At 40.8% G+C, this 25,740-nt stretch overlaps 1 protein-coding gene across 1 annotated transcript; it reads right to left on the bottom strand.

Annotated features, from left to right (window-relative positions):
• Nucleotides 1-10,306: 10,306 nt before the first annotated feature.
• Ppia (peptidylprolyl isomerase A) lies at nucleotides 10,307-13,988 on the bottom strand. The gene is made up of 5 exons (XM_026399465.2): nucleotides 13,861-13,988; nucleotides 11,656-11,686; nucleotides 11,484-11,572; nucleotides 11,098-11,270; nucleotides 10,307-10,644 (listed from the first exon to the last, which is right to left on the bottom strand). The coding sequence occupies exons 1-5, from the start codon at nucleotides 13,927-13,929 to the stop codon at nucleotides 10,512-10,514; spliced, it is 495 nt and encodes a 164-aa protein (XP_026255250.1). The 5' UTR covers nucleotides 13,930-13,988; the 3' UTR covers nucleotides 10,307-10,511.
• Between the last annotated feature and the right edge of the window lie 11,752 nt (nucleotides 13,989-25,740).

Below are 25,740 nucleotides of genomic sequence, written 5' to 3'. Positions count from 1 at the left end.
CCTCCTGCCTCAGCCTTCCAAGTAGCTGGGATTACAGTCGTGCACCACTGCACCCAGGTTGTAAAGTACTTTTAACAGCACAGCCCACATGACTTCTGAATGTTCAGGAAGACATTTATGTGCATGGAAAACTCATTTGTCATTATCTAAGTCTAGAACTGCAATTTTCCACATAAGACAGAGGGATTTAGTTTTAGTTTGGGTTGTTGAAAATTTTAACATCCCCAGCATTTTTCAGGCCTGCAACTGCTGGCTAATCAGAGATAAGCATTAATTTTGTAGTTTGGATCCATACAGAAATTGTTCATCATTTCCGAATTTCACAGTATTACCCAAGACATTGATCACACTCAAATGGCACCCCTGTGCTTGTTTGTAGACAAAGGTGCATCCAACTCCACATGATGTGCTACTGAGCAGTCATAAGACCCTGAGCATTATACTCAGTGAAACTCATGTTATTTCATTATCAGGAATTTCCTTTTCCTTTCTTTGTTATCATTCAGTCGGATATTACTAATCTTTAAAAATGATATATGTAGGATTGGCTTTGTAGCTGAGAGGTAGAGCACTTGCCTGGCTTGTGCAAGGCCAGAAGTTTGATTCCCAGCCCTACAAAAAAAAAAAAAAAAAAAAACACATTCAGGACAGTAAAGTAACATTGTTACAAAGGGGGTTATTTGATCTAAAAAGCTACTATAAAGTAGTAATAACTGTAACTTATTTAAGAGTCCTCTATGAATATTTACAGTATCTCTACTTTCATTCATTCAGAAGCCTTGATTTGGACAAAACAAGAAAAACCTGAGACTAGAGGGCTGGGGTTGTAGCTCAGTGGTAGAGCACATGCCTCAAATGCATAAGGCATTGGGTTCAATCCTCAGTACCACATAAAAATAAATAAATAAAGATATTGTGTCCATGTACAACTAAAACTTGGGACTAGAACTAGATAATATTTCAAAGAATTCAAAGTCTTTAAGATAACTGTCATGCTCTGCTTCTTGGTTACCATGAGGTGAGCAGCTATCCTCTGCCTTTCCCTTCTGCTATGATACTCCATCTCAGGCCCACAGGGATGGATTTGGCTGACCATGGACTGAATCTCTGAACTGCTGACCTCAAACTCATAATTTTCCTGCCTCAACTTGATGAGTAGCTAGGATTCCAAGATCATTGGTTTGATAGCACCATTTTCAAGAAACCCAAAAAACTTTGCCTAACTATTGGGTTGTTGGTAATTTTGAGTGAGCGAAAGATCCAGCAGACGTGTGAGATACTTCAATGCTATTAAAAAGAGTTCATTAATGACATTTCTGGGGGATAATCCTTGGAAGTAGAGATGACAGAGATAGAATACATGAATGACAATCCTGGTAGAGTGAATATTCTTTTTTTTTTTTAAGAGAGAGAGAGGAGAGAGAGAGAGAGAGAGAGAGAGAGAGAACATTTTTTAATATTTATTTATTTTTTAGTTTTTGGCGGACACAACATCTTTGTTTGTATGTGGTGCTGAGGATCGAACCCAGACCGCACGCATGCCAGGCGAGCATGCTACCGCTTGAGCCACATCCCCAGCCCCAGAGTGAATATTCTTTATGCCAACATGAAAAATGACTCCAATAAGCAGCAGAAATTAATTGATCAAGAGCTGGAACACTCAGTCATCTGGACTAATAGTGAAAGAGTAGAATCGTGTAAAACTGCCTACTATAGCCAGGAATACATCATTTAGGAAAGATCCTGGTGCCGAAGGTAGGTAGAATCTCTACACAGTGGATGGCAAATCTATGTTTAAGGAAAGAGAATCATATGATGGCTGAAACATTTTAAAGTTGTTTGAGAACTTCTACTTTGGTTCCCTAAAGTTCAATTCCATTTACATCTCTCAGAGGTTGACAGTGAACAATTTTGGAAACTACGTCTCCTATGAAGAAATCAACTTCTCCCGAGATAGATCTTGGAAAATACTGGAAATTGAACACCTCTTAAGGATACGAGCAAGGAAACAATGCTGATATCAGAAGGACTATAAAGAAGAGTGTCAGCAGCAGAAGGGACTCGCTTCTTTGGGCAGACCAGCAGCAGGGGGAGTGCTCCCAGCGTGGCTTTGCCAAGCTGTCCCATCAATTCTTCCAGGTACTCTGCTAGCGAACTCCAACCCCTCCTCCTCCCTCATCACATTTTTCTTCCCTCCATGTCCTCCCTTTCTCATTCTTCCATTCTTTATTCTTACCTTAATTCTTACTTTTTGTTAAATCTGCTCTGAATCCTTAAGTGTTAAGGCATCTATGTTGTGAGACTGTGTCTAACCACATTCAAAGATTTATCCATGAAGTCGGGCACGGTGGCACACATCTGTAATCCTAGTGGCTTAGGAGACTGAGGCAGGAGGATCCTGAGTTGAAAGCCAGGTCCTAAGCAATTCAATGAGACCCTGTCTAAATAAAATATAAAAAAGGGCTAGGGATGTGGCTCAGTGGTTAAGTATCACTGGGTTCAATCCCCAATACCTGACTCAAAAAAAAAAAAAAAAAAAAACCCCACAGATTTGTCAGTGGAACTACACAGATTATTTGTGAATAAATGAATTTCCAAAGTTAAAAAAAAATAAAAAAGATAGCTGGGAGTGGTGGTGTATGCCTATAATCCCAGACACTCAGGAGGCTGAAGTAGGAGGATCCAGAGTTCAAAGCCATCCTCAGCCAGTGAGTTCCTGAGCAACTTGGCGAAACCCTGTCTCTAGATAAATATAAAAAGGGCTGATGGGGCTGGGCTTGTAGCTCAGTGGTAGAGCGCCCACCTCACACGTGTGAGACACTGGGTTCCATCCTCAGCATCACATCAGCATCACATAAAAATAAATAAAATAAAGGTATTGTGTCCATCTACAACTAAAAATATAGGATTTCTTTAAAGGGGGCTGGGGATTGACTCTGTGGTAAGTGCCTCTGAATTGAATCTCCGGTACAAATAAATAAATAAATTAAACGACCTATCTCTTTTCCTCTTGTATTTAAAGCAACTTGCCTTTAAAGCAAATGGGTTCTTCTTGTTTTCTCCCCCAACCCGACCCATGCTGGGGATCAAAAATAGGGCCTGGGCATTTAGGGAAGTGCTCTACCCCTGAGCTATATCTTCAGTCCCCTGTACTTAATTTTCACCAGGAATGTTACTACCCTGGCCCAAGCTCCATCCCTCACTGTAAGTGACATAGTGGTCTCCATTCTGCCACTATCTCAATACATTGCTACAAGGGTCCTTTCAAGATGTAAGGAAATGCTGTCACTCCTCAGCTCAAGAGTTCTGTAGGTATATGAATTTTATTTATTTGTTTGTTTATTGGTACTGGGGCTTGAACCCAGGGGCACTTAACCACCGAGTACATCCACAGTTCTTTTTTTGAGTCACGGTCTCACTAAGTTATGTAGGGCCTGATAAGTTGCTAAGGCTGCATTTGAACTTGCAGTACTCCTGCCTCAGCTTCCTGAGTTGCTGGGATTACAGATGTGTGCCATTGCTCCTGGCCCTTTTTATTTTTTTGAACATGGGGATCTTGCAAAGTTGTTTAGGGTCTCACTAAAGTTCTGAGAATTTTTGCCTCAGGCCCCCTAGTCACTGAGATCAAAGGTGTGCACTGCCCAGCAGTATATGAATTTTTATTTGGATCTTAACAAATAAGACAACTGCAGGCAAAAATCATTTATAAAGCAGGAGAAAATGAACAACGATTTGAAATTTAATGATATTTAAGGAATTGTTATTTTTCAGATAATAATGGTATTGTGTTTGTTAAAATAAGAATTCATATTTTTTATTATTCTCTCTCTGTGTGTGTGTGTGTGTGTGTGTGTGTGTGTGTGTGTGTGTGTTAATGGGGATTGAACTCAGGGCCTTGTGCATGCTAGGCAAGTACTCTACCACTAAGGCACACCCCAACCTGAGTTCATATCTATTCAAGACAAACCATCTAGCAAAATATTTATGGATATGATGATATATTAGGAATTTTCTTCAAAATAATCCAGTTAGAGAATGGGGACTGGTTGGGAAAAGAGAATCAATGAAACAAGATTGTATGTGAGACAGCATAAATATAAAAGAGAGGTTTCTTGACTTCAAATATCTCCATTTTGAAAAAGTGAATGCAAATTGGGAAATTATAAATTATAAAACTATAAGGAAGAATGTATAATGAGTACACAGATAAATTGAGCTCATACATCTACCTTTTCTCTCTTCTGAAATCCAATTAAAATTGCAGTAATAAGTCAAGGAAAGACTCAAAGACTTAACAGGATCATGTAAAAAGAATAGAAGTCACTTAGAGGTGCTTGTTCTGGCCAAATTTGGGATGATTTGAACAGCAAAAAAGAATGAGTGTACTTGTTTAACACATTGCTCTGGTAGGGATATGGTTTGAGTGTCCCACAGGAGTTTATGTGTTGAAATTTAATCCCCATTATGAGGTTTTAAGAGAATGGAATCTATCTATGTTTTTTTAGAACTTTGGAGGTGATTGTAAGTGGGTAAGTTCATTAGGATGGAGTTCCATTGGTTGAATCTTTATTTTTTAGTTTTCGGCGGACACAACATCTTTGTTTGTATGTGGTGCTGAGGATCGAACCTGGGCCGCACGCATGCCAGGCGAGCGCGCTGCTGCTTGAGCCACATCCCCAGCCCCCCATTGGTTGAATCTTGGTGGCTTTATAAAAGAGATAGATCAAAAGAGACACAAATATACCCACATTCTCCCTATTGCCACGAGATGCCCTGTACTACCTCAGGATTCTGCCAGCAAGAAGGCTATCATCAGATGTGACCCCTTGACCTTGAACCAGAACCATGAGCCAAAATAAACCTCTTGTCTTTTTTAAGGTTGCCCAGTCTCAGGTGTTTCATTATGCTTATGAAAAATGGACTAACAGACACATTGATTAAGAATCCATGAGTCCACAGCGATAGAAGGAGGGAGGGACTGTTGCAAATACAAAGGAGATCAATTGAATCAGTCAACTATCATTAATTGATGCCAAAATAAGACAATATCAGGTAAAAGGTCTGGGGACAAAGACAAAGCATCACCCCTCAGGTTGCCTACTCCTCAGGAAGGGTAAAAGAGACCTTTATGGTTGGGAAGTTTGAATTTAGCTTCATTGCTGAGTCAGTCTGAGATTTTGTGCCACCCATTGTGAAGAAAGATTGATCACATGCAGCATCACCTATGTAATATTCCTGCTAAAAATGTTAAATTTGAGAGCTAGGGTTATAGCTCAGTTGGTAGAGTGCTTGCCTTGTATGCACAAGGCCCTGGGTTCAATCCCCAGCACCATAATAAATAATAATAATAATAATAAATAATATTGAACTTGAGTTCAGTCAAGTTTCTAGACCTACAGTCTTAGCAAAGCACTTAGCAACTTAGTGAGACCCTGTCTTAAAATAAAATACAAACAGGGTTAGGGATGTAGCTCAGTGGTAAAGTGCCTCTAAAAAATGTTTCTAGGACTAATTTTTATTTTACAGAATATACAGGAGCTGTTTTATAGAATAACAGACATTATACAAAGTCAAAATCCTGGACTCTTTAAGTAGATACCACTGCCTATAATCCCAATGATGGGAGGCTGAGGCAGGAGGATGCAAGATCAAGGCCAACCTCACAACTGTGCAAGAGCCTGTCTCAAAATTTTTTAAAAAGGTAGTTTTACTTTAAAAAGAAAGTGAAAAAGCAAAGACCATGTAGCTTATAGTCCAATTTATAGGAAATGCCCAAAAAAGGAAAATCTTATCTGGAAACAGAAGGTAGATTATTGTTACCAGAGACTGGAATGGAAGCAAGATTGGCAGCAAGAGGGAATAGGAAGGGATCGTACTAAGGTGATGGAATGTTGCAAAAATGTATTATGATGATAGTTACACAACTCAGTAAATTAAAAAGTAATGAGTTATACTCTTGGATGGATGAATGTTATCTTATATAAATTATCCCAATAAAGTTGTCTTTTAAAAAGCTAATAAACATAATGGGGTATATTTAATGGTAGGGTGGTTGTCTAGCATGTGTGAAGACCTTTAGCACTATAAAAAAAACCCTAATAAATAGAATTATACTTTTTTTTAAAGGTGAAAGGATTGTTCTAGGTTAAAAGACTAAAGACACATAACAGTCATATGTAGTGTGTGAGCCTCAGTTGGATCCTGAGGGTGGTAGAAAGGGAAGGGACAATTATAATTACAATTATAAAAGATATTCTAAGGGCTGGGGACATAGCTCGTTGGTAGAGTGTTTGCCTCGCATGAACAAGGCCCTGGATTCAATCCCCAGCACCAAAAAATAAAAAATAAAAATAAATTTAAAAAAATATATATATATATCAAAATAATATATATATTTATTCTAATTATATGTAAATTATACTTTAATAAAGTTGACTTTTAAAACACATCCTTAGAACAATGGGGGAAATCTTAATATGGACCAGACTGTAGATTTTACAAGCTTTCTGAGTTGTGATAAGGGCATTAGGTGAACACAACCTTCTAGGGTCCATGCCTAGGCCCTATAAGGAAAAGTTTCCTTTCACAAATCACATGCCTGTAATCCCAGCAATTCAGGAGTCTGAGGCAGGAGGATGGTAAGTGGAAAGCCAACCTGGAAAAATTAGACCTTGTCTCAAGATAAAAATAAAGAGACCTGGGGATTTAGCTCAATGGTACAGCACTCATGGGTTCAATCCCTAGTACAATAGAAAAAGAAAAGTCTTTGACCCACTTCCCTAGAAGTGGTTCCTATGTTCTCAGGCTCTTAGGGACCCTGAAGCCACATGGTAATTGTCCATCTTACCTTCTCCTATGGCCTTTATCATAGAAGGCAATTTTACCTTTTCCCCTTTTAGGTTTGTGCTTGCTTCTCACTTTTTTAAAACTAAACAATATGTTCTTAAGAACATGCAAAAGTGCTAGGGATTGATGAATGCAAAAATCAGAATAAGTTACCTCTGGTGAGGGAAGAAAGTTACATAACTGAGAACTCACAAAGAATGTTTCTGGGGTACTAGTAATACTAGACACACCAAGGTTCTTATTTCTGGTTTTTAAACTTTTTATAGAGTTTTTTTTTAAATATTTTTTTAGTTGTAGACGGACACAATACCTTTATTTCATGTTTATTCTTATGTGGTGCAGGGGAGCAAACCCAGCGCCTGACACATGCTAGGCAAGCGCTCTGTCACTGAGCCACAACCCTGTCCCCTTTATAGAGTTTTGTAGACATGTGGTAGGCAACTTTTCAAGATTGCCCCGATACCAGTCATGGTGACACACAACTGCAATCCCAGCAGCTTGGGAAGACTGAAGCAGGAGAACTGAAAGTTTTAGGCCAGCCTCTCTCAAAATAAAAAAATTAAAAAGGGCTGGAGATACGAATCACCAATAGAGTGCCCCTGGGTTCAGTCCCCAGTACCAAAGAAGGAGGAGGTGAGGGGGTGGGGTGGTGAAGGGGGAGGAAGAAGAGATGAAGGGAAGAGGAGGAGGAGGAGAGGAGAAAGAGGAGGAGGGGAAGCAGGAGAAGGGGAAGAAGAGGAGGAAGAGAAAGAAGAGGGAGGATGAGAAGGAGAAGTAAAAGGAGGAGGAGGATGACGACAGCCCTTTACAGATATACTAAATAACAGTGGTTGTATAATCTTTTCCCTTAAATATGGACTGGATCTTCTCACAGAACACAAGAATACAGCAAGAGAGATAGGCTGTCATTTCAGACAGAGATATTAAGTCATTTTTTTTAAAATATTTGTTTATTTTTTTAGTTTTCGGCGGACACAACATCTCTGTTTGAATGTGGTGCTGAGGATCGAACCCGGGCCACACGCATGCCAGGTGAGCACCCTACTGCTTGAGCCAATCCCCAGCCCCCGAGATATTAAGTTATAAGATTACAACGTTCATTTTGCTGGACTCCACTGCCTTTCAGCTTGCTTATTTCTATAAAGCAAGCTGCCATTTTGGGGAAGTTTTTGTGAAAAGAATCTCAGCATAATCTGTCAACATCCCACAAAGAAATGAATGATTCCAAAATCCACAAGAGTGTGCCAGGAAGCAGATCCTTTCCCACTGGAGCCTTGTGACAACTATGGGAAACCTTGACTGCAGCCTGCAAGAGACCTTGAAGCAGAGGATCTAGGTGAGCTTAGGTCTTCCTTGACCCACACACATTGAGATGTTGCCTAGTCACTAAAATTTTGGACTAACTTGTTACATAGCAACAATCAATATACTTTGTATGACTCACAGGACAAGAATTTTAGGTTCAATTCTGAAATATTTAAAACAGGACTTTTCAGGAGACCTATATTCATTACAGTTCACTGAACCATTTCTTGTGAGCCTCTCTGGACCAAGCACTGGTCTAGGTGCTGGGACCACTGGTGAACAACCTAGACTGTCTCTGAGATTTTACATGCTAACTGTTCACACACGCACACACCATGTGCAAGCCACTCAATTCATTTGATCCTCAGAGAAGGAACTGAGTCTCTTACTCACTGTATTATGAGGCATGGTTATACACATTGCCACAGTTTTCAAAGGATGGGTGAGGCAAACCCACACTCAGCTTGGAAATTAATTCCCATGGGCATCCATGAACGCCTCCAATGGAGAAACAGATTCACTCCTTCCCTTCATGTGTCCCTTTTACTTAGGGCTGCCACTAGAGAATTTTCTGATCAGGTAGTTTTAACCAAACATTGGTAACATTACTAACTTGGCATTTGATCTGCCTTCCCCCTAAAAGCTCTGCAAGGGAAGAAGCTGACTACTTTGGCTCAAGGTCCTTTTTGTAGTACCCAGTAAGATGCTTGATATCTGCTACTGAGTGCAATAAACACTTGAATCAAGTGACTAGTTTTCGTCACAGAGGACTAATCTATATATCAAGACAAAAAATGATTTGGGTTGTCAAAAGTAAGACAGGGTAGAAGAAATGATAGGTAAGAGACTTAACAGGAAAGACTTAAATCTAGAAAAGCTCCATGAACACCTTCCCTTTTACTCCTATTTTCCTCCAGCTCTGAATTCTTCAATAGCCTATGAATTTTAAATTCTGAGTCTATATACCTACATACATTGCTAGTTTATACATTTAGACTAAAGAAAGCAAAGTAGAAAATATTGAGACATGTAAATGTACATTCCAAACATTATTGACTAGATTATGTCAACCTGGAGTTCCTAAAAGAACTAGACCACCAGGACCCAATCAGTGGTTCATGATTAAAAACTGAGCTCACCAGGGTGACATCAACTCCAAACACATCTCATGTTCACCAAGTTGAAAGTTTCCTTTATCTTTCAACACTTTGTGCAACTTGCTTTCCTAAATGATTTGTCTTTGTACCTGCTGATCTTAAAATTATTTTCAGTGGTTTAAGAACCTGCTAAGGGCTGAAGTTGAAGTCCCCTTCTTCCTCCTAGGGGAACTTACTTGACCCCTATCCAGTGACCAAAGGATTTTCTAGGCCCTTTCCCATTGTCTTAACTTTTGAGTTTTTTGCTAGTACTGGATATTGATCCTAGGGGCACTTTACCACATCTCAACCCTTATTATTGCTGAGGCTGGCTTTAAACTTGGGATCCTTCTGCTACTGTGCCCAATTAGCAGAAATTGTTTTTGACATTCACAGGGGACTTGGATGGCACACATCAATTAAGAACCAGCAGGCAGGAAGCTCAAAATTTCTGCAACACCTCAGTTGTCAAGTGCAAAATCCCACCATTAGAATAAACACAAATGCTAAGGCCAATTAAAGAGGTCAGTTTAGGTGAACAGTGATGCCCTAGAGGTTGAGGTATTCTTAGCCTGGTCTCTAGATACATAGCACTGGTAAGATCACTTGCCTAACATGCATGAGATCCTGGATTTAACCCCCAGGATGACAAATCACTTTACATTCAAACTGATAGTTTTACTGTTCCAGGAACCACCATTTTAGAGGTTGAATCCTGACACATTCCCTCAATGAATGCAAATGCTCAGTTTTAAGTTAAGCTTTAAACGTACCAACTAGAAATTTCCCACTGCTGTTACAGGAGCACTGGTCTAACCTGGTTATAATCTCTTATATGCTCAGTATCTAAGTAACCTATTGCTGGGCTATGGATGTAGTGTTAAGGCACTTGCTAACATGGGAGATCCTGGGTTCAATACCCAGTATAACACTATTAAAAAAAAAAAAAAAGTAACCTGTTGCTGCTTAAAATAAAACCTACACCAGCACTTTAACCCAAATAAATAAGGACAAACAAATGTCATTTAGTTTTTATTCATAATCATAAACTTAACTCTGCAATCCAGCTAGACTTGGGAGGGGAATAAGGAAAATATGGAACCCAAAGAACTGCAGCGAGAGCACAAAGATTATGGGATATTGCGAGCAGATGGGATGGAGGGGTGCTCTCCTGAGCTACAGAAGGAATGGTTTGGTGGTTAAGATAAACACAAGTCAAATGTATTAGAGTTGTCCACAGTCAGAAATGGTGATCTTCTTGCTGGTCTTGCCATTCCTGGACCCAAAGCGTTCCATGGCTTCCACAATGTTCATGCCCTCTTTCACCTTCCCAAAGACCACATGCTTGCCATCCAACCTGGAAATAAACAACAATTATTAATACCAGTGACCATTTATGTAACCAATAACCAACAACTCTGAAGCAATCTGAAAAGAGGCCCCTGCATGCTCGCACACACAAGGCCAACTTATCAACATACTAATTTTACAAAAGCAGCACTCTGGTGGAGCTTAAGTATTAAGTACCCAGTTTTGTTTTTATGTTAACAATTGCACATATTGATGGGATCTGATGTAACATTCAAACATGCACACAATATAATTTGGCCAATCACTCCTTAGCATTTCCCACTTCCATCTCTGCCCAATTTCTTATAGTATCACATTGGACAACTCTGTACCTATGCATGCCCTTCTTCCACTACCTTAGAGATGGAAACAAAGAAAAGGTTTAAACAAGTTAACTAGTATTCCCAGAGTTAAAAACGCATTTAGTTTTTTTGTTGTACTTGTTGTGTTTCATTCTTACCACTCAGTCTTGGCAGTGCAGATGAAAAACTGGGAACCGTTTGTGTTTGGCCCAGCATTTGCCATAGACAAAATGCCAGGGCCTGTATGCTTTAGGATGAAGTTCTCATCATCAAACTTCTCCCCGTAGATGGACTTGCCGCCAGTGCCATTATGGCGTGTGAAGTCACCACCCTGTGAACAGGATAGGAAACCATTTTTTGGCAAAGTAACCAAAGACATGCCTAATCTGCAAAGTTCAAACTTGAAAACTCAAGTTCAAACTGAATATAAGGGTTAAGTGGAGCCAAAATGGTAGCTAACAGTCCATAAGATGAAATACACTCTAAAACATTCAATTCCAATTTAAAGGAACAATCTAAATAAAATAAAATCACTATGTCATACCTGGCACATAAATCCTGGAATAATTCTGTGAAAGCAGGAACCCTTATAACCAAATCCTTTCTCTCCAGTACTCAGAGCACGAAAATTTTCTATTAAAAAAAAATACATGTTTACACACTCATACAAATTGTATTCAGAATACCACTGTTAAACTTAAGAAAATGGAACCAACCTGCTGTTTTTGGAACTTTGTCTGCAAACAACTGCAAAAGAAAATGAATTAATTAAAAACATATGCTTACATATTTTGTTGCACAGTACCCAGGTCTTTAGGGGCTTCTGAATCATAAACTCATTCTCTCAATGGAAGAGAATGCTTCCTCAGGAATTACTTTGAATCCCAAATAAGAGCTGCTTCTAGTCAGCCTTAAGATCTTGTGGACTGAGCTGAGAAACATGAGACCCAAAGACATGCCAAAAATCTAGAACCAGTAATGACTGAAATAGACTCCTAAAAAGTGACTCCGAATTTTTAATATATCACACCTACTTATGAACAGATATTTGGCTTCTCAAATGTATATCACCTCCCCAACTTCATGCTGGAACCTAAGAACACTATTCTTAGGAACAGCAAGCACCATTGCATCATCAGAAGTAAACAGTAAAATGTTTTAGTCGCTGGCAGTGAAAATGCTATTACCTCCAACCTGTTTACATGGCTATACAGATTCCAGTCATTTTATGGTTTCCAGGTCCCTTACCTATTAATGGGGTAAAAAATAAATTCTGGTTTCTAGCACACCTGCTTTCAATATGAAAAACATGAGGACTAGAGATCTTTGTGAACTATATTCTTATAGCAATGTATTAATGTCTTAACTTCAAGTATTTTACCTAGAATATATGAATTCAGTAAGGATTGAACCCAGGGGTGTATAGCTACACACCAAATACTTTTAGAGAACAGCTGATAGTTGCTGAGGCTAACCTCGAATTTGATCCTTCTGCCTCAGCCCAAATTTAAGTTACTACAGCTTCCCTTTTAGACCTTAATAAGTTAAAGCCCTCTTTGGCAGTTCCACCTCTATTTTCACTAAGAGACCTGCAGGAGGTCTTGTCTCATTTCCACTAAGCTCACTGGCTGACCTGATGCTAACTTGCTGCCCAGCATTAAGCTCCTGCCAAGTTTCCACAAGGGCCCTTGTCAATTATCAGCTCTGACCACAGATAAAAGAAGGGTAAAAATTGATTAAGATCTAACGTTTTTCCAACAAGTGCCTACTATGTGCATTGTGGACAAGGTAGCCAACAAGGAAATTCCCACTGCCTTCAGGAAGACTGCACTGGGGGAAATCCTATTTTTAGAATAAAGCCCTAAAAACCTAAACTGGCAATGTTTTCCTTAGAGGCTTAAAGGAATACCACTAGGCCATATCTTACTTCATTACACTCTAAGCCTATTTATATTGAGTTTACTGGAACAGAATGGAGTATTTGTAAAATAAATACGCCAAGTTGTTTAGATATTTTGATATGATTACTAGCTGATCTCTAAGTAGTCATTTAACACCTTCAAAACTAATGAGGTAACCACTGGTAATCCATCTTGGTCAGAGGGCTGCTGCGCGGCCAGTCTCAACATGCCTGTTATATAGAGGGACGGCAGGGAGGGGCTCACGAGCGCCTCCCCGCCCGCGCAGTCACTGCAGCGGAAGGCGGTCCTCGGGCACCAGCAAAAGCCAGGCCCGTGTTCCCATTTCCGCTTGCGGGTGGGGGAAGCGGAGGGATGTTGGGGCCTATATCTAAGTTTTCTATTTTAAACCAACTGGGAAGCAGTTAAGTCACAATCAATCATACCCTCTTAATAAACCCTGCATTTTTTGCAGTACATCCAGGATTATGGGACGATTGTATTAATACGAACAGGCGCACGTTGCGCCTTGGTTCTGGAAAGGCCAAGACCTCAGGAAGGTCGCTTCCCTCCTTCGGCTGAAGGACAACCAGTGACCCCCGATGGGACCAGAGGTGGAGCTTCCAGGGAAGCGGCTACCAGGGTTCCGAAGCCGTCTGGACCGGCCGAGCAAGGAAGCCAACGGCTCGCAGGCACGAACCCGAGCGCGATGGGCGGGAGCGAGGCGACCGAGCACGTGCGTTGGGTGGGCAGGGCGCGGCCACGTGGGGCCGAGGACCGGCGGGGGAGGGCAGGAGCGGCCCCCTCCCCCAACGGCCGCCCCACCCGCCTTTGTCCGCCACCGCCCTGGCCTCCTCCCCGCGCATCGCCGCCTCCCAAAATGGCCCCTCGTCAGGAAATGGCGCCACCGCCCGCGCCCACACCTCGAGAGGGTCACCCGTGCCCAGGCCTCGGGTCGCCGCACCGACCTCACCCTCCCCCTGCTCCCCGGGCCCCACCCTGGCGCGCCGCTGCCCTCCCGACCTCGAAGGAGACGCGGCCCAAGGGCTCGCCGTCGACGGCGATATCGAAGAACACGGTGGGGTTGACCATGGCTGACAGAGAACGACCACAGGCGACAGCAGCGTCTTGAAAGCGGCACGAGCCCGGACGCCCGCTTATTTTATAGCGGAATCAGGCCCCGCCCATAGCCCGGTCGCGCGCCTCAACTATGGCCAATCGTGACCGCAAACATGCCAGAGTGGCGGTGCTGTTGGCCTATGGGCGAAGACAAGCGCTGCAGGGCGGGGCAGGCGGCGCGCGTGCGCCCTGGAACGCGGAGGCAGTTCCCGCCCGCGGGCTCCGTCGCGGTGGCTGCGGCGCGGTCGGCGGCGTGGTCCGCAGGGAGGGTCCAGGCGTGGCCTGGGAAGGGCTGCGGAGCGTGTTGGCAGCAGGCCGGATCCCTGCTCCATAACAGGGCGAGGCTCCCATTGCCCAGAGGGAGCAACTGAGGCGAGTGCAGGCCTCAAGGTCGCGCAGCCCGTCAAGGTCGAGCGGGGTCCCACGCCCGACCCTGCGCCCCGCGGCGGAAATGTGAATGGCTTCTCTAGGCTGTGAGCCCTGCTCTGCGTCCTCGTCTTGCCCAGCGACCGCCACTCCCGGCATTGCCAGGCTAGGGTGAGGGTGCTTTGGAGAATCACCGGTTTCTCAAACCCTCAGGAGGAGTAAAAGCTGTCCCCCATCTGAGATTATGAAATACTTTAAAAATGCCCTACTTTCCGAAAATATCTTGCACACTCTGCTTGAATTTTATCCAGGAGGCAGCCATTAAACAGGAGCCTGTCCAGACCCTTTACTTGAGAAGACACATTGTACACATTTTTGCTCCCTTTAAAATCTGTGTTCTGTCTGCCTACCCAACCCCCCATCTGGTCCTTCAGGGGCAGATTGTGCTCTGATTTCTGGATGAAGCCACTATTTAAAAGTGAGTTGTTTTAGGTAAAGCTATTAATAATTTTATTAAAATGCACTTATGAGACGTCTTTTTTTCAGACAATCATGAAAAGAGTATATATTTTCAGACGCCACTTAGTTGCAGTATTCAGAATATCATTCTTCAAACACATTGCCAAGCTTTTTTTGTTGTTGTTTGTTTCATTTTTGGTACTGGGGATTGAACCCAGGAGCACTCCATCACTGAGTTACATCCCAGTCTTTATTATTTTTTAATTTTTCGACAGGATCTTGGTAAATTATCCAGGCTGGCCAGCTTCTGGAATTGCTGGGATTACATGCATGTACCACCATGCCTGGCTCTAAGCACATTCTCTAAATGAGTCCCTAAAACTGAGTTTCTTCATCTGCAAAAGCAGAATAAGACTGGGTTATCCCAGTGGCTAGGAAGGCTGAGGCAGGAGAATTACAAGTTTGAGGCTGGCCTCAGCAATTTGGTGAGGCCCTGCCTTAAAATAAAAAATTAAGAGAACTGGGGATGTAGCTCAGTGGTAAAGTACCTTTGGATTTAATCCTTACTACCCAAAAAAAAGTGTGTGTGTGTGTGTGTGTGTGTGTGTGTGTTTAAACAATAAGGTTGTGGTGAGGCACAGATGAGAAGTAATGAAATGGTGAAGTCTAGTGTCACCTCTTGCCATTGTTATTCATCATGACCTTCATGTGTTAGGAATTTATACTGTGTGGTTTTGTTATCCCCATTTTGCAGATGTGAAAAGTAAGACTGTGGCTCCTTGCTCAGAATAGTCAGTTTATGTGTGTTAGAAAAACCAGAACTGCATTTTTTGTTCACTTGTCATCCAGTGCTTTATGACCTTCAGCAAGCTATTTGTCCTCATTTGACACTGAAAACAATCGCCCAAGGCCATCAGGCATGAATTCCCTCAACTTCTCTGTCCTCCATCCTGACACAAAAGTTAGGAACACCTCCAAAGAACTAAATGAATACCTGTGTAAATAGACAATCAAATCATCCCGTGATTCCCCCACCCCCATGTTTGAAGTCCTGCTTTCTCATTACCATCAACATTGTCACAGCAAGTTCTTCTCATTTTATCACATGGGGCATAGGCTGTGTGTACTCAAAAATACAAATGCTGGGGCTGGAGATGTGGCTCAGCGGTAGCGCGCTTGCCTGGCATGCGTGCGGCCCGGGTTCGATCCTCAGCACCACATACCAACAAAGATGTTGTGTCCGCTGAGAACTAAAAAATAAATATTAAAAATTCTCTCTCTCTCTCTCTCTCTCTCCCTCTCCTCTCTCACTCTCTCTTTAAAAAAAAAAAAAAAAAAAAAAAAAAAAAAAAAAAAAAAAAAAATACAAATGCTCATGGATTTTCTTTGTTAATGGAGACAGCCAGTGTCATAAAGGATCCTTCATGGACTGGGGATGTGGCTCAAGCGGTAGCGCGCTCGCCTGGCATGCGTGCAGCCTGGGTTCAATCCTCGGCACCACATACAAACAAAGATGTTGTGTCCGCTGAAAACTAAAAAATAAATAAATATTTTAAAATTTCTCTCTCTCTCTCTCTCTCTCTCTCTCTCTCTCTCTCTCAAAATAAATAAATAAATATTAAAAAAATAAAGGATCCTTCACTAGCATTATCTGTAGAACTGGACTTCCTTACTATAAAGAATCAGCAGACACACAACTTCAGGAATGTGGGACTGCTCATGCCTTATTTGGATGAATCAGACCAAAAGCAAATCCAAATGAACTCCACAGTGCCCTGATCTAACTAGCTGGAAATGTTCTATACAAGCAAGTAAAACTGTTTAACTCAAATGTAGCTTTTCTTCATATAACATTTTATAAACAAATGCTTAATTCAAAAATGTCTCTGAGCCAGAGAGAATGTAATGGGGGAAAATCAGGATATTAAAAATTATGAAAATAGACTACTTTGGAAGAGAGTTAACTTGTCTTATGTGTGCCTCTTGCTTAGCACCTCTATGCTTTCTTGCTTCTGTCTCAAGCACAAATGAAAATGTTCCTGCTGAGACCATCAGGAAATATATCTGAATCAGGCATATTTCACCACTTCATGCTTGAAAAGCTTCCTTTCCTTCATGGCTTTGATTTTTTTCATGGTTCTTCTACCTCTGACCATTGATGGGTTGATTCAGATAGTGTCTGGCTATGTTGCCCTGGCTGGTCTTGAACCCTTGAGCACTTGGGCTCAAATGAACTTCTTGCCTCAGGCTCCCCCCACCAGAAGCTGGAACTACAGCAACAATGCTAGCTTACCCTTTCCCTTTAACTCTTTCACAAATTTCTCCTCTGTCAGAGTTAAACATTTGATCTTGTGTTGTTTCTTCATGAACCCTCCATTTTCAACCTAATCCATCCCATGGTGCAGATTGTCACATGACTAAACTATGCTTTCTACCTAAACTCACTCCAGAGTTCCAGGTAGATTCTCCCTGACCACTGGCTTCTCTCCATAGCAGCACTGTCACTTCCACTTCTCCCTTTCCCCAGGACCCCTCTCTTCCTCTTAACCATCCTCCATATCTTCTCCATCCTAGGCCTCCTCACCCACTTCCCCTGGCCACTCCTGCAGCTCTTGCTTGAGCTTTCATAGCACTCTTCTGATTCCTCAACCCCGGTCTTTCCTGATACTTCTAGAATGGCCATTTCCCAAACTATGTGATTTTGTAACTCCCATGCTAAAATATGGGAGAGGGCTTCTGTATGGAATGTAAACTACTCCTTCAAAATCTGGTCCCAGATGGGCTTGTCCAGTATTTTATGCTTTTAATCCATCACACTGAATTTCTCATCCTTCCATCTGCCCTACCTAACCACTGTCAGCTTTCCCAAAGCTCATGCCCTTGCCAATGCAACAGGGTCTTCCCTGAGACACATCTCTGTGATCCCTTCTGAGAAGCATACTGTAATGTTTCCAGGACAACCCATTCTGGTCTGCTAACAACACCTGGTCCATCTGTGTATACCTGATCCCCATATGCTATCAACATCACAACTCAGTAAATTTGTTAAATGATGAATGAGTGAACAGCCTTACAAGTAGGTTATCAAAGAGCTAACAAAAACCTAGGCCCTGGACTCTGGGTATAGCATGTAGAAATCCCTGGGTTTGATCCCCAGCACTGCACCCCTCATAAAGAAAAGAAATCAGAAAAGCTGTGTAAAATAACCCAGATTCAAATAGCATCACATTACTACCCCTAAGAGTTGGGCAGACCCAGAAAGTATTTTTTTAAAAAATCAGAAAGCCTGTCAAATTCATACCTGGTTGGAGAGAAAAAAAGACTTTCATGGAGGATTGGGGTTATAGCTCAGTGGTAGAGCTTGCCTAGCATGGATGAGGCACTGGGTTCAGTCCTCAGCACCACATTTAAAAAAATAAATAAAAAATAAAGGTTAAATTCTTTAAAAAGACCTTCGTGGAAATGATAATTTTATAAAGTAAAAAGATATACTGCAGTAAAGAAGCAAAAATTACCCACACACCCACCCAAGATGCACTGTAGGGAGACAGGACTCTGCAGGCCCAAATAGGAATCTTTCTAGGAAAGGCACCGAGGAGTAGCCAAAAGGGTCCTATCTGCAGCTGGGCCAGAATGTTGTTGCCACTCATCCCAGGTAAGTGTTATATGTAAGAGAAGATGGATTGCAATTTCATTTTTTAAATAATAGATATTGCTATTTAATTACAAATAAAATGTACAGTAACCTTTTCTCACTTTGGTTTGTGTGTGTATATATATATGCATTTTCAACAGCTTTTTCCTTGCAGGGGTATGGGGGGGGGTGCTGCTGGAGATGGAACTCAGGGCCTGGCATATATTAAGCAAGTACTGTATCACTGAGCCATACTCACAACCCAACAGCTACCAAGGATTGAACTCAGGGTCACTGCAGCCCTAGCCTTTTTTGAAGATATTTTATTTAGAGACCAGGTCTCTCTGGGTGGCTTAGAGCCTTGCTGAGTTGCTAAAGCTGCCTCTGAACTCACAATTCTCCTGCCTCAGCTTCCCAAGACACTGGGACTATAGGAGTGTACCACCTGCCTGGCTCCACAATAACTTTTTGAAATATACTTCACATACCATGAAATTCACATTTTAAGGGCTGGGGTTGTGGTAGTGTGCTCGCCTAGCATGCATGAGGCACTGGGTTCGATTTTCAGCACCACATAAAAATAAAGACAATAAAGTCCATCAACAACTAAAAAATTAAAAAAGAAATTCACATTTTAAACATGCAATTCAATGATTTTAGCCAATTCCAAGATGTGCAAACATCATCCACAATCTAATTTAAAAAATTTCCCTCGTTCCCCCAAAGAAATCTGTGCCTATTTTTGGTAACTCCTTGTTCCCACCCAGTAATTCATTTTAAAATATGCTCTTAAAAATTGATTTAGACTTGTGATTTAGGATTGGAATATTAGCTTACATATTGCATTTTAACCCTTAAAACACTTAAGAGAACTTTAAGTTCAACATATTTAAAAGTTTATCTGTATTATTTCATATTCACAGAGGTTTTCTTTGTTAATTTGGACAACCAAGTACTTTTTTTTTTTTTATACTGGGGATTGAACCCAGGGTTTATTTGCCACTGAGCTTCATACCTAATCCTTTTTATTTATTTATTTATTTTATTTTGAGACAGGGCCTTGCTAAGTTGTTGAGGCTGGCTTTGAACTTGCAATCCTCCCACCTTAGATTCCTGAGTTACTGGGATTACAGGTTTGTGCCAATGAACCCAGCTAGACAACAAAGTATTTTAACAGGAAATCAAATGTATTACATTGACAAATGTAGTTTAAAATGTTTGAACATGTATTAAAAAACTCAAATTTGCTATATTTACGAGGAGATTAATATGATTTGTAAGCTAAACTTATTTATGTACTTATTTATTAATACTAGAATCGAACCAGTAAACTAAACCTAAAACCAAGAAAAGAAGTAGGTTTTTTTTAAAATTTGGGGTTTTTTGGGGGTGTATTGGGGATTGAACCCAGGGATACTTTACCACTGACCCACATTCCCAGCCCTTTTTTTATTTTATTTTGAAACAGGGTTTCAATAAGTTGCAGAGGCTGACTTTGAACCTGTGATCCTACTGCCTCAGTCTTCCATGCCACTGGGATTACAGGCATGCACCACTGCACTCAGCAAGAAGTAGGTTTTAAAATAGTAACTTTAATCCCAGCGATTTGGGAGGCTGAGTCAGGAGGATCACAAATTTGAGGCCAGTCTGGGCAACATAGGGAAATCCTATCTCAAATAAAATTAAAAGGGCTGGGGATGTAGCTTATTGGTAAAATGTTTGCCTAGCATATGAGACTCTGGATTCAATCCTTAGTATGGCCAAAAAATATATGTTTGTATGTATGTGTGTGTGTGTGTGTGTGTGTGTGTGCGCGCGCATGCACTTAAGCATGGAAAATATGCACAATATAAAATTAATGTTTTGGTAATTTTTAAGTATACAGTTCAATGGTATTAACTATATTCGTACTGTTATGCACTTACCATCACTATCCATGTCCTCCTGTTGGAACACGTTTTATCTTTCCAGGCTGAAACTCTGTATCTATTAAACAATAACACCCCATTTCATCTACCTCTAGCCCCTGAAAACCACCATTCTGCTTTCTGTCTCTATGAATTTGACTCTAGGGTACATCATACAGTATTTGTCCTTTTGCGACTGTCTTATTTCACTCAGCACTTTTTTCAAGTTTCATCTATGCTGTAGCACATGTAAAAATTTCTTTTCTCTTTAAGGCTGGATAGTAATTCATTGTATGTCTAAACTACATCTTGCATATTCATTCATATTGACATTTGGGTTGCTTCCATCGTTTGTGCTATTGTAATTCTGTTATGGACAAATACTGCCATCTTTGGGGGAGGGGTACTGGGGATTGAACCAAGGGGCATGTAACCACTGAACCACACCCCCAGTCCCCCTTTTTAAAATTTCTTAAATTTTGAGACAAGCTTTCACTAGTTGCTTAGGGCCTTGTTAAGTTGCTGAGTCTGGCTTTGAAATTTGTGGTCCTCCTGTGTCATTCTTCTAAATTGCTGGGATCATAGGGGTATACTTTTTTTTTTTTTTTTTTGGGTACTGGGGATTGAACCTGGGGGTGTTTTACCACTATATCCACAATCTTTTATTTTTTATATTTTGAGACAACATCTTGCTAAGTTGTTGAGGGTATCACTAAACTGCTGATATTGCCTCCAACTTGTTATCCTCTTGCCTCAGTCTCCTGAGTTACTGGGATTACAAGGGTGCACCAGTATGCTGGGAGCTACTTTCAATTTAATATTTATTTTTTAGTTTTTTTGGCGGACACAACATCGTTGTTTGTATGTGGTGCTGAGGAACAAACCCGGGCTTCACGCATGCCAGGCGAGCGCGCTACCGCTTGAGCCACATCCCAGCCCTTCAATTTTTTTTGGCAATATACCCAGCAGTGAAACCATTGAATTAAAGAATAAGTCTGTGTTTATTTTTTTAGGAAATACCATTTTTAAAAATTTGTTCTAATCAATTATACATGACAGCAGAATACTTTCGATTCATTGTACACAATTGGAGCACAATTCTCTGGTTATACACAAAGTAGGGTCACACCATTTGTGCAATCATCTAGGATAATGATGTCCATCTCATTCCACCATCGTTCCTATCCCCATAATCCCTTTCCTTCCCCTTTTCCCAATCCAAAATTCTTCTACTCATCCCATGGCTCCCCCATTATGGAATAGCATCCATTTATCAGAGAAAACATTCGGCCTTTGTTTTTTGGGGGGATTGGCTTACTTTCAGCATGATATTCTCCAACTCCATCCATTTACCTGCAAATGCCATAATTTTATTCTCTTTTATTGCTGAGTAATATTCCATTATGTTTATATACCTCAGATTCTTTATGCATTCATCTATTGAAGGGCATCTAAGTTGGTTCCATAGTTTGGCTATTGTGAATTGTGCTGTTATAAACATTGATGTGGCTGTGTCCCTGTAGTATGCTTTTTTTTAAAAAATATTTTTTTAGTTGTAGGTGGACACAATACCTTTATTTTTATTTATTTATTTTTATGTGGTGCTGAGGATCAAACTCAGTGCCTCAAATGTGCTAGGCAAGCGCTCTACCGCTGAGCCACAACCCCAGCCCTTAGTATGCTGTTTTTAAGTCTTTTGGGTATAGAGCAAGGAGTGGGATAGCTGGGTCAAATGGTGGTTCCATTTCAAGTTTTTAAAGGAATCTCCATACTACTTTCCAGATTGATTGCAGCAATTTGCAGTCCCACCAGCAATGTATGAGTGTGTCTTTTCCCCACATCCTTGCCAACATTTATTGTTGCTTGTATTACTGATAACTGTCATTCTGACTGGAGTAAGATGAAATCTCAGAGTAGTTTTGACTTGCATTTCTCTAATTACTAGAAATGTTGAATATTTTTCATATATTTGTTGATTGAGTCTGAGAAGTATCTGTTCAGCTCCTTAGCCCATTTATTGATTGTGTTAGTTGTTTGTTTTTGCTGTTAAGTTTTTTGAGTTCTTTATATATCCTGGAGATTTATGCTCTATCTTATGGGTGTGTGGTAAAATTTTTCATGGTGGTACCTATACCATTTCCATCAGCAATGCACAAGGGTTCCTATGTTTCCACATTTGTATCAATATTCATTATCTTGTGTTTTAAACACATATATAGGTCATATACGATGGCATAATGCCTATAATCCCAGCAGCTTGGTAGGCAGAGGCAAGAGGATCATGAGTTCAAAGCTAGACTCAGCAGCTTAGCAAGATGCTAAGCAACTCAGAGAGACCCTGTCTCTAAATAAAATTCAAAACAGGGCTGGGGATGTGGTTCAGTGGTACTCAGGGAGTACCCCTGAGTTTAATCTCTGGTACCAGCCCCCCAAATACGTACATAGTAGCTATCCTAATAAGGTATGAGATTTTATCTTACTGTGGCTTTCTTTCTTTTTTTTTTTTTTTTGGTATGAGGGATTGAATTCAGGGGCACTCAACCACTGAGCCACATCCCCAGCCCTACTTTGTATTTTATTTAGAGTCAGGGTCTCACTGAGTTGCTTAGTGCCTTACTGTTGCTGAGACTAGCTTTGAACTCACAATCCTCCTGCCTCAGCCTCCCAAGCAACTAGGATCACAGACAAGTGTTACCATGCCCAGCAGCCCTTCCTGTGGTTTTTGACTTGCGCTTCTCTAATGATTAGTAAAGCTGAGCATCTTTTCATGTGTTAAGTCATTTCTAAATTCTTCTTTGGAGAAATATCTCAAAAACCTTTACCCACTTTTTAAATTGGATTGTTTGGTTTCATTGTGATTGAATTTTAGGAGTTCTTTACATATTCTAGATGTTAACGTCTTATTAGATATATGATTTACAAATATGTTCCTTCATTCTGTAGGTTGCCTTTTCACTCTATTGATAATGTCCTGAATTTTAAATTCAATAGATTTTTTTTTTTGTACTGAGGATAGAACCTAGGGGTGCTTTACCACTGAGCTACATCTCAATCCTTTTTATTTTTTATTTTGAATCAGAGTAATGTTAAATTGCTGAGGCTGGGCTCCAATTTGTGATCCTCCTGCCTCAGTCTCCCAAGTCTCTGGAATTACAGGTGCGCACCACCACACATGACTCTGATTTTTTCCCCCTGCAGAACTAGGGATGAATCCAGGCCTCTCAAATGCTAGGTAAGCACTCCACCAGTAACCTACAGCTCCAGCCTCAATGAAGAGTTTTCTTTTCTTTTCTTTTCAGGGGCACTTTACCACTGAGCCACATCTCCAGCCATTTATTTATTTATTTATTTATTTATTTTAGTTGTAGATGGACACAATACCTTTATTTTATTTATTGTGATGCTGAGAATCGAACCCATGCATGTTAGACAAACATTCTACCCCTGAGCCACGACCCCAGACTTCCCCAGCCTATATATATGGTTTTTATTTGTGTGTTTGTTTGTTTGTTTGTTTGTTTTTTAGAGTCAGGGTTTCACTGAGTTGCTGAAGCTGGCTTTGAATTCTCAATTGTCTTCCTACCTCAATCTCCCAGCCTGCTGGGATTACAAGCATGTGTCACCGTACCTGGCCCCATTTGGCTGTATGACACGTTTAGCTCCATAATAACCCACTTTTAATTCTGGTGTGGATTTGAGTCCTACCACCAAATGTAAGGTCGACATTTTCCACAAGACTCTGTTCTCCAGGCTGCTGGGTGATTTTGACAAAGCCCTGGCCATGACCATCTTGACCTCTGCTGTTGAAGGCAGAACTGCAACAAGTAAGGACAGAAGCAGGGGAAAGAAGAGCAGAGGGAGATTCAGTCTGCTGTTCAGGAGCAACTACACCATGTGTGGGACAAAATGAAATGTGGAAGCACCTGTTTAAAAATGGTCAAGAGGCTTAAAAGCCGCAAGAGAGAGGAATCAGATTACATATAGAGGGAGACCAATTTGTATCTCAGCAGATTTTTCAACCCAGACCCTCAAAGCCAGGAGATCATGGAATAACCTATACCAAGCTCTGAAAGAAAATGGATGCCAACCAAGAATCTTATATCCAGTAAAACTAAACTTTAGATTTGATGATGAAATAAAAACCTTCCATGATAAACAAAAGTTAAAAGAATTTACAACTAGAAAGCCTGCACTACAGAACAACCTCAGCAAAATATTTCAAGAAGAGGAAATGAAGGGGGGCTGGGGATGTGGCTCAAGCGGTAGCGCGCTCGCCTGGCATGCGTGCGGCCCGGGTTCGATCCTCAGCACCACATACCAACAAAGATGTTGTGTCCGCCAAGAACTAAAAAAATAAATAAATATTAAAAATTCTCTCTCTCTCTCTCTCTCTCTCTCTCTCTCTCTCTCTCTCTCCTCTCCCATTCTCTCTTTAAAAAAAAAAAAGAGGAAATGAAAAGCAATGATGAAAATCAGCAGAGAAAGGTGTTACACTAAGGGAAAATCTAATCTGAGGAGAAACCAAGTCACATTAAATACCAAAAATAAACAAAAATTCCTGGGAATACAAATCATGTATCAATAATAACCCTAATGTTAATGGCCTAAACTCACCAATCAAAAGACATAGACTAGTAGATTGGGCCAAAAAAAAAAAAAAGACCCAACAATATGCTGCCTCCAAAAGACTCATTTCATAGGAAAAAACATCCACAGACTGAAGGTGAAGGGTCGGGAAAAATCATATCACTCACATGTACTTCGGAAGCAAGCAAGGGTTTCCATCCTCATATCAAATAAAGTAAACTTCAAGCTAAAGTCAATCAAAAAGGATAAAGAAGGACAGTACATACTGCTCAAGGGAACCATACACCAACAAGACTTAACAATTGTAAATATATATGCCCCAAACAATGGAGCGTCTACATTCATCAAACTCTTCTCAAGTTCAAGAGTCAAATAGACCACAACACAATAATTCTGAGTGACTTTAACATACCTCTTTAATCACTAGATAGATCTTCCAAACAAAAGTTGAACAAAGAAATTATAGAGCTCAATAATACAATCAGTAACTTAGACTTAACTGACATATATAGAATATTTCATCCTTCAACAAGAGAATACACTTTCTTCTCAGCAGCATGTGAATCCTTCTCTAAAATAAATCATATATTATGCCACAAAGCAACTCTTATCAAATATAAAAAAAGTAGAGATACTACCCATTCTATCAGATCATAATAGAATGAAATTGGAAATCAATGATAAAATAAGAAATAAAAGCTACTCCAACACCTGGAGACTAAATATTATGCTACTCGGGGCTGGGGTTGTGGCTCAGTGGTAGAGCACTTACCTAGCATGGGTGAGGCACTGAGTTCGATCCCCAGCACCACATAAAAATAAAACAGATAA

This window comes from Urocitellus parryii, chromosome 3 (assembly GCF_045843805.1).
Source record: "Urocitellus parryii isolate mUroPar1 chromosome 3, mUroPar1.hap1, whole genome shotgun sequence".
Classification (NCBI taxonomy): domain Eukaryota; kingdom Metazoa; phylum Chordata; class Mammalia; order Rodentia; family Sciuridae; genus Urocitellus; species Urocitellus parryii.
This window is presented reverse-complemented; position numbering and strand designations above follow the sequence as displayed.